At 36.5% G+C, this 10,369-nt stretch overlaps 1 protein-coding gene across 1 annotated transcript; it reads left to right on the top strand.

Annotated features, from left to right (window-relative positions):
- Window positions 1-343: 343 nt before the first annotated feature.
- LOC119192991 (CD151 antigen-like) lies at window positions 344-2,658 on the top strand (the record flags this gene model as incomplete). The annotated part of the gene is given in 4 exon segments (XM_037446705.1): window positions 344-535; window positions 1,553-1,726; window positions 2,053-2,202; window positions 2,440-2,658. Coding segments are annotated over 4 exon segments (660 nt in total), but the record flags the coding sequence as incomplete, so codon positions are not given.
- Window positions 2,659-10,369: the final 7,711 nt, after the last annotated feature.

Here is a 10,369-nt window from a genome sequence, read left to right on the forward strand (position 1 = left end):
TTTAAAATTTTAAATAACTTATAATTGTTAATCAATCCACTTCTATCTTCGCGCGATTGCATTTTGTTTGAAGACTATGCGAGCTTAACGTCTAAAACTACCGGCTAAGACCTTAACTACACGCCCCTTTACGTAACAGGGGGCGAGCCTAATCTGGCACAAATCACAATACAATACAACTAGGAACTTACGAATAAAAATTTATTTTGTACCAAGTTGACGATTAAAAATAACTTATAATTAAATTGTGCACAAATTCTAAAACAAGACAATTAAATTATCCTTTGCTAAAAAATTAATGATGATAAAAGATAGTTTATAATTAGCAAATTTATATTTTTAGTTTGCAGGTGCGGGCGTTCTCGGAGTCGGGGCGTGGACGGTAGCATATCGACACAGATACGTGACGTTACTGCCTACCCCGACCTACCCTGCTATCGCGTATCTCTTGATCATAGCAGGGGCGATTGGGGTGCCCCTGTCCGCCCTCGGATGTTGCGGACTCAAGACTGAGAATAGAACCAGCTTGTTGTGTGTAAGTTATTTACTATTCAATAGGTTTTGGAGTAACTATTGCCTGTAAAGCTGTCACGTTAATGGTAAAACTATTTGTTGTTAGATAAATTTGAAGTGTCTTCTCATAATTTAGAATTGAACAGCTCATGATGTTCAAACGTCATCAGAAAGATAAAATATTTGTACATTGAGTGCTACTGGTGTATAGGTTATAACTGATTTTGTTACTAGAGGATAGCCTTCTGATCCTGTATTTCAACCGACTTCAAAAAGGAGGAGGTTCTTCATTAGATGTATATTTATTCGAAGAGTATTCTTTTATGTTTGATACTTCAGAACTCGGTCGTTTATGAACCGATTTCGAAAATTCTTTTTATTCGAAAGAATATACCTCCAGATTGGTCCCATAATACAAAACACTATAGTAGTTTGGTTTTAAAACTAAAAAAAAATAATTATGTCGTCCAAGAAAAGGAAATTTCACATTTGACGTCCACGAGTGTACTGCGAGCGCAATTTAATTCGCGGCAAAATCCGACAATCGTCAGCTCACTGTGATCGTCTCGTGTAGCTTTTGTTGCAGGCTGGCGGGCCGCGTACACATTATATTTAGTTATATATAAATGATAGTGCTTACGGTTACAGCTCGCAAATGAGAACTCTGCTTAAGAAGGCTAAAGGTCAAATATAGTATTTAGTCAAAACTATCTAGTATTACAATGTATATAGAATCTATTAAAATCGGTATATGTCGCGGGTGAAAGTGTAAGTAAGTAGTGTAGTAGTAGTAGTAGTAAGTGTAAGTTTCATACATATTCAAAATCAGCTCGTTTTGAACAAAACAAAAAATGTCGATTAAGTCAATTAGGGATGTATATTTACATTCCGTTTTCCCTGAATATGAAGAATTAGAATGAAGATTGAACACGCGCATTACGTTGTAACCGGCAGTACGTAATTATATTGTTCTCAATATAATTGAATGTTCTTATGAAGAATAAAATGTATTAATTTAATAAATGTTTTTGTGTTCCAGTACACATACTTCCTGTTGATATCGTTTATCCTGGAGGCGGGGGCGGGCGGGCTGGCCTACTACTACGAGGTGGCGGTGGAGGATGAACTCCACGCGGAACTGAACGACACCTTCCTGACCAACTACGCGCTTGACAACGCAGTCACAAACGCCGTGGACAGCATGCAGACAGAGGTAAGTATATCTTTCTTTATTTAACTAGGTTTTTGCAGACAGAGGTATAACATCATATTAAAGAACTAGCTTCTGCTCGCGGCTGCGCTTGTAAGAAACCTTTTTTTGAGATAAAAGTCCCGCTTTGTATATTTTCTCGGCATAAAAGGTAGCCTAGTCTATAGCACTCAGAAGTAATGTAGCTTCCTATAAGATTTTTTTCAAAATCGTTTCGTATTTCCGCAGATTAACCTTTACAAAACTTTCCTCTGAAATATTGGTATAGATATCACAACCTTAAAAACTAAAAAACAGTTTTCGTTTATGATAATTTGGTGTTATTACAGTTCAAATGCTGCGGTGCGCTCCGGTATGAAGACTGGCGTAAAAGTCGCTGGCACGAACACGACCCTCGGCTGTTGGTGCCGGACTCGTGCTGCAAGACCATCACACTGCGCTGCGGGACCAGGGACCATCCATCCAACATTTACTATCATGTAAGAATAATAATTATGTTTAATGAAGATACGCTTAGAGTACTTAAAGCAGTTTGTTACGTTAAAGTCAATCAAAATGTAACTTTTCCGCGGAATGTCAGGGATATAATAGACACATATGATGAAAGGTCACTCTGACCGCCACGACCTTATAAAATTATATATAGTACCATCGTTTGTTTTTCGCTACATTTGACCTTACATTCGACTCATAAACTATATAATAATTCCTTCCAGGGCTGCATACGACAATTCACCAACCACATACGAGACCACCTCATAATCCTGGCCGCAGTCGGCGTCGGGATGTCGGTCATACCCATCTTCGGTTTCCTATTCTCATGCGTGCTGTACGTGAAGATAAAGCACGTGATAGACTGACCTCGGCCCGCGGCGTCCAATACCCGCAAGGTGTTCGACAAGGGCTCGGCGACGGAGCTGCCGCGGGCGCGGGGGCCGGGGCGCGGGCCCACGCCGCGCGGGGGGCGGGGGGCACGGCGCCCGTCACGTCACGGCACAAGCGCAGCCTGCGCCGGCCCTGCCCGCTGCACCCGCGCGACGCCCCCGCCACTATATCAACCATCAGTGACAATGTTAGCATATAGATTGGCGTTTAGTCATTAGTGTTTACGAGCTGTTGCGATTCTTATATACAGGGTGGTTCTGAAAGTGGGTATGATAGGGAAGCTATATACGAAAGCTAAAATTTTATACAAACTTTCCCTTTACTGGTAGATTTCAAATCGGTCTAGCTGTATATGGCTTTAATGTTAGATCCACTTTTGGTAGCATCCTGTAGACGTAAAATAACCTCAATATTCGTGAAAACAAAGCCAATCGTTCGTTTGAAATTATAAAAAAAAGTGCATTAAGGACTTGGCAGATGGTTTTCTTAATCGTTTGTCGATAACCAATTATGTCGATCGTGTGTAACAAGTCACATAAAATGGGGACGTACATAAGGTCGCTATTTATATATGAAAAAAAAGACCGCATTAGTAACCAACGAATATCACTATGAATCTCGTTAAATTAGCGTCGGCGTAATTTCATTTAATGTGTTCATCGAATGTTGCATTATTGTATAGATTTTAATAATGTTCCATTGTAACATGAGTAGCAACCGTGACCGAATTTATATCGAAAATGTATCTAAGACATTTGGAAATAATTAAACGTTACTGTAAATAAGCGATTGTAGGATACGATGGGGTCATTTGTGATTTCTTTTTATTTCAACTGTAAATTTATTCGTCAAATTATAATCAATCATGGCTAAATGTTTTAAACAATGAATCTTTCGGTGTTTATTTCAAATATGTCAACTGTAATTTTATTCGGCAGATTGTTGATCATAGTTTACCCTCTTATTCATAGACGTTTTTTATCTAAGGACGGAGTAAAGCTGTGATAACAAGTCTGTTTCTCAGTGCTGACGGCATGGCAGCCTTCGCAGTGCGTAGCGATAGGGCCGTTGTGATTGGCTAATGTTGTTGTATCTCAATATTTTTAAATATTGCAACTACTTATAATTTTATTCATCCAATTGTCGATCATGGCTAAATGTTTTAAACAGTGAAATGACTCCAATAAGTATATGGTGCTATAGATATTTTTTTAGCTGTACAGAAGTTAATACATAGAAAAAAGTTACAATTGGCGTAAATTCAAACAATCTGTACAGAAGTGTCAATAAATTGAAAAAAAAAATGTTTGTTCCATTACATAGTCTCTAAAATATAAAGTAGTATAGTTATTTTTATTACACGCACTGAATAACGAAGAAATTTTATTTAGTAAATTATTTTATACAAAAACAGTACTCATATGTCAAAATAGAGTCTAGAATGATTTAAAAATAATGTTTAAAAAGTGGGCGCCCAGCAGTATGTGGCTGTCTCTCTCGCACAATCGCACTGTAATAACGGTGACGTCACAGAATAAGTTGTACATCTTTTCCTATTTATCGCTTAGACCCGTCACCAGATTTTAAATATATTTTATATTTTATAAAGTAACTTATAAAAAAACAATAATATAAAATTCGATACATTATATTGCTGTTATACTTTAATGTCAGTGCGTGTACTATGATTATAATAATTTAATTTTAATTATATTAAAGTATATTTTGTAAAACTTAGATAACTAATCCGTATTTAACCAAATATTTAAATGTAAGGATGAAATGTGCCTTATACATAATAAGATAGTAAATGTCTATATCTATAGAAATCCAGATGAGTGCATGTATCAATATAATATAAACTATCGTGTTGATTAACAGACTAAACCATATTTTTATTCTAAATCGTTGTTTTTTATTGTTTTATTGTTTACAACTGCACAAGACAAAATAAATACCTTTATATTATTTTAATGCTGTCATTTATTTTATAAATGCTTTGAGTACAAACATGTTTTACTGACGGGTACTTAATGCTTTTATATTATTGCTATCTCTTAATTTAATTTTAAATTACGTTAAGTTTTTACGTAACTTTTATTTACTGGCAATATATTCAAACTCAATCATTTTTATTGCACGGGTTATACTTAAGGCGATACCTCAAGGTCCATTTTCATACATTTTGTTTCGGCTTTAATCTGGGTAACTAAACAAGTATTGGCAAGTAAAGAATTTAAATTCACGTCTAGTTAGTGATTTTCGCAGTTGAAGAAAAACGTAAAATAATTAATAATCATGGATATTTCGGCCTTTAAAATTTAATATGACGAAATTTTAAAGGCTATCATTATTAATTATTTTACATTTTCTTTCAACTGCGAAACTCACTAACTGGTGAATACTTTACAATACTGTTTAGTTACAGATCAAAACAAAGTATATGGACTTTATATATTTCTTATATTTACGCGAATGTTAGACATTGAAATTAAACTAATTATATTTGCAATTTTCGCGTTATACTTGCAATTTTCGCGTTATACTTGCAATTTTCGCGTTATACTTGCAATTTTCGCGTAATGTATATCTAGTTTTCAAGATCAACATTACCGTATTTTAGAATTGCTACCCATAACTCTGCAAGTTTCAAAATAATAATTCTCCATATAAGTTCAATTGTTTTTACAAACTAGTATACTTCGTGGTTCTGAAACAGCGCGTCACTTTACTTACACATTATAGCTCGTATTCACAAACGTTACTTACCTAAGTACGGAGCAATGCTATGATAAGTTTGTTTCTCAGTGCTTCCGGCCTGACTGTGATTGGCTAATACTGAAATACAATTTTACTTTAGTAAACGTGAGTAAAACCGTGTTATTTTCGAATACTAATTTAATATGTCTCGCGTAAGTTTTAACAATTTTACTTTTTACCGAAGTAATGTGACTACCTCGGTGGTGTAGTTGTTATGCGTACATTGTACGAGTGCGACTATGGTGCTGAAGTCCTGGATTTGAATCCCGGGTCGAGCCATAAATAACTGTGACTGGGTTTTTCCATCTTAAAAATTACCCAGTCGCAGCTCTGAGTCAGGAAGTTGGCGGTGTGATACCTACATACCTCGGAAAGCATGTAAAACCGTTGGCCCTGTGCCTATTCTCTCTCCGTTCATGTCGGATTGCCGTCTCACCGGATTATGAGAGTGAAGAAACAGAGTGCACCTGTGTATTGCTCACACACTTATGCACTATAATATCTCCTGCGTACCTGACTGATCTCCGCTGACACTGGCCCCCGTGACCGAAATTCGGCTAGGAGGGATCCATTCAATGTTTGTGAATACGAGCCCAATTCAGTTATAATTCATTATTACATTGTACCTATTTGTCTTTCGCATTTGTTATCTATTGAACTAATACTAATTGCTTTTTTATTATGCATCCAATTATTCATTTTTAAAACCTAAGGACAAATCACCACTAATATCTGCTTACATTGAATCTCACGCATATCTGAAAAGTACAATTAAAACAAAAGTCATATTATTTTAGGGACTGTAATAAAATATCGAATGTCGGAGAAGTTACAAGAGATCCGAATTTTATTACGAAATATGGAATTGAACATTGGACTTTTCTTATTAATTGTACTCCACAACGCATAAGCTAAAACCAAAGCGAATGTCAACCATTTCAATACGTGTACTGTTGAATTTGTCTTAGATTTATAATTCTTGTTATTTAATACAAATTAACAAAATGAAACTGGTTTCATTTGAGTCATTCCTATTTAGAATCTAGGAAAAAAATAATCTGGGATTTCCAACTTGTTTGTTTCGACATAGCGCTGCATATTCGTGATGGACATAGCGCTTCAAAATATAGGACTTATCCGATATGTATAATATATAATATGTGTCAGCACAAAATATAAGAGAGCTAAAAAATCTCACAGTTGACACGTCGTTTCAAGATCCGATGTCGCATAAAACAGATGCAATACCTCCCTCAACCAATCAGTACCTGCCTATTTTGTGAAGAGGGGGAACTCACCTCGATGGCCAGACCCGAAAAAGGAACTACGGGCTTATATTCATCGAATGTACAGTCATAAGTCCTTGCCACTTAACAAAAATATTTTAATGGCAAAAAAAATCGCCAAGAAAATTAGAATGTGACAAAAAAATACGATAAAACTCCGTGTCCTTTTTGTGACTGACGCATCAGCCTCTCGATCACTCAAAAAAATCAACATTAACTGTCATCGATTCCGTCACGTTTTTTTGGGACATTCTAAGGGGCTAATGGTTATACATTATTTTGAATGTGTTTATTTACCTCATAAAACAAAAAGAAAAAACAAACACACGACACACTTTCATCACGGAAGGCAGATGTGCAGCCAGGCCAGCCATTTATCTCCATGTGGGTTCCGTCCCATGATGTGATGGGGGCGAGCCTATCACCATATATAAAAACCTATATAACTGGCCGACCCGGAATTCGAACCCCGGACTTCAGAACGGTGTCCTACCGAGCCCGCAATACAACTACGCCATCAAGACCTTATTACATAAAATACGTGTTATTCAGAATAATAAAAGAGAAACGGCACAGGTATTTCCGACCAGACAATATCTTTAAAAATATCCCCCATATTTCGTATTTAAGTAGGTACATATTTACGTCATATAATGCCAAATATAGGAAGTAAACATTTACGGTTTAAAATATTATCCTCAAATAATAACGTGAATGTTAACATTGTATTGTTATTAATAATTCTTTGAATTTAATGTTACTGACCCTGCCAGTAGCAATAGTAGATCGCCTTCGATGAATCATTTAAGTAAATCAATAAATGAATTTATTAGGTATACATACTTTTGTGCTGAAATATTACCTCCTGACTTTGTAAGAGACCGCAAATATAAGTACATAGACACCTTATTTTAGTATGAGTTTTTTGCCTATGCCTTGTACAAAATGACGTGTTTTCTTAGTTTTGTCAGTCTATGTTTAGAAAAAAAGTTTTAATATTCAATTCCTATATTTAGGTATCCTTGTAATGTACAGCCACCCATAAATTACGTCATAAAGGGGAGAGGAATCAACAAAATGTGACATTGTGTGACATGGGGACGGGGTCAAAAGTTTAATGGCATCACATGTCAAAATCTAAATAAAGTATTTAAATTCTTGCCCGATTCGAAAAATAATTCTTAATTGTGGAACTGCTGTTTTCATTTGTCCAATGCTGAGTGAAATATATAATAATAAAATAATAAGTAGTGTCATGCCATGGAGGGACACATAAATGTGATAAGGATTGTGGGAGGGGTAAAAATTATGAAATTCGTGTGAAGTTGTTGATGGCCTCTATTAGGTACAAAATTATCTGTTTTGGTAATCAAAGTAGATACCGACTATTTTATGTAGGTACTAAAGTTTATAAATTCATAAAGATAAAAAAATATTATCGTTGAGTTGGTGGGTATATTGTTTATTATATTCCTATATCCCAAATGTCAAAACAATAAGATACCAGAACTATATTATATGCTCGTAAAGTAATAAATACACAGACCTACAACATTTATAGTTAAAAGTACCTACTTACATTTATAAAGAAGTCGTTAACTAAGATGACAACGTGACGTGGACGTATTATTTAGATATAAATACCAACCATATGATTACATAGATAATTATAATTAGCTTTTGCTCGCGGCTTTGCCCGTGTGAAGGAGTTTTCCGGGATCCCGTATATATTTCCCGAGATAGAAAGCCTATAACCTAACCAGGGTCTTAAACTATCTCCATACCAAATTTCATAAAAATCCGTTCAGTAGATTTTAAGAAAATTAATAACATACAGACAGGACTTCGTTTTATAATAAGTATAGATATTGCACTACATGTAAATTCATAAACGCTTACTCCGAACCAGCCTTTTGGCAAACAACTTCAGCACAAACTGGAATACCAATAGGCCAGACGAATAGCATTCCGAATGCCGAATTTTTGTCTCCCTTATCGCCGAGTAGATATAAAATCAACGAACCACAATTATAAATTCATGACCTTCTCGGCCGAGCGTATTTACCACTTAGTGACCTCGACCACATCAAGGTGACCACGGGCCGGCGCACATATCATCGTCCGATGAATATTATGTCTCTTCTAACTATAGGGACGCGCATCCAACACTTAAAAACGTAAACACATACAGGAAAACCATTGATTCTTAGCAACGTCATTACGTCCGGGTTGACTAACATTGACAATAATTAATAAGGGTAATTACCTGTAAACACGTTATTGTATCGATTTAAATCTGGTATAGTCAGTACCTTAGAGACAACACATTCGCGACTGTCTGTTGAACAGTGAAGTTTTGTTATAAAGCAGTGAGAGTGCCTATACGTATTCGAAACACATTGAAATCAAAGCATTTAAATACACAGTGAACGGGTCATTGGGATTTTTTTATGTGTTTGCAAAATAATAATCTTATTTTGTGGTTTGACTACAGCTAGTATTCAGAACAGGTTTTATAAGAGGTTATCAAACGGAACATGAAGATGAACGCGCCAGTCAATCGCAAGTGTACTACGCACTGAGTCAGTCTTACGGAAAATTAAGTGCATAATAATGAGAAAAATATATTTATACTTGTTCTCTTACTCGTTAATTACGAATGTAATGGAGGCTTGTTGGACGGCTTGTTATCTGGTGCAAATGAAATACACAAGCAAATACATGGAGCCGCTGGTGCTGTCATTGGAGGGCTGTCACAGGGATTGAACTTCAACGTCCAGGGAGGGTTCGGAGCGAACGGTCAGAAAAGACCTCCGCCGAACAATGTACCGGAGAAACCAACCGAGACGATCGTGGTAGTTGTTGAAGAAGGTTCAAACGATCGGCCGCCATACGGAAGACCGCCACACTCGAACGGATATGGACCACCGCATAATCACCATCGACCTAACAACTTCAATAATGGTAATGGTCATGGTCATGGACACGGGCATCAACACCATCATCACAACAACGGGAATGGTAATAACCAAAATGGATTCGATGACAACCAAAATGGCTTTGATCCATCTAATCAACATAATTACAACAACTATGGCCAGCAAAACCAACCGGGCTACAACGATCAAAACTTCAAGCCAAACAGGCCCGGCTACGGAAATCAAAATAACTTCGGACAGCCGAACAGACCAGGGTATGGAAATCAAAATAACTACGGACGTCCTCCTAATTTCCAAAATCCACATAATCGGCCTAGCGGACCTGGCTATGGACAAAATAATTATCAGAACAACGATAACCAGAATAACAATGGACCACCAAACCGACCCAACCAAGGTAACCAAAACAATTTTGGACAGCCTAATCAACCAAATGAACAATACCCAATTAATAATGGGCAACCAAATAATCCCATCCATGAAAATCAACCCAGCAACGGAAACCAAAATAACTATGGAAAACCTGACCAACCTTCTTTCCCAAATCCCGGTAATAATGTGCAACCTAACCAGCCTGGATACGAACAAAATAATCAACCAAACACTGGCCATCAAAATAATGGACCAAACCAAGGTAATCAAAATGGTTTTGGCCAAACTAACTCAGGTAACCCTAATAATAATGAACAGCCTAATAAACCCGGCTATGGAAATCAATCGAACAATGTAAACCATGACGTCGGAGAGACGACTTCTAGTCATGATGGCCAAAATCA

Source organism: Manduca sexta, unplaced genomic scaffold, assembly GCF_014839805.1.
Source record: "Manduca sexta isolate Smith_Timp_Sample1 unplaced genomic scaffold, JHU_Msex_v1.0 HiC_scaffold_3479, whole genome shotgun sequence".
In the NCBI taxonomy this organism is placed as follows: Eukaryota; Metazoa; Arthropoda; class Insecta; order Lepidoptera; family Sphingidae; genus Manduca; species Manduca sexta.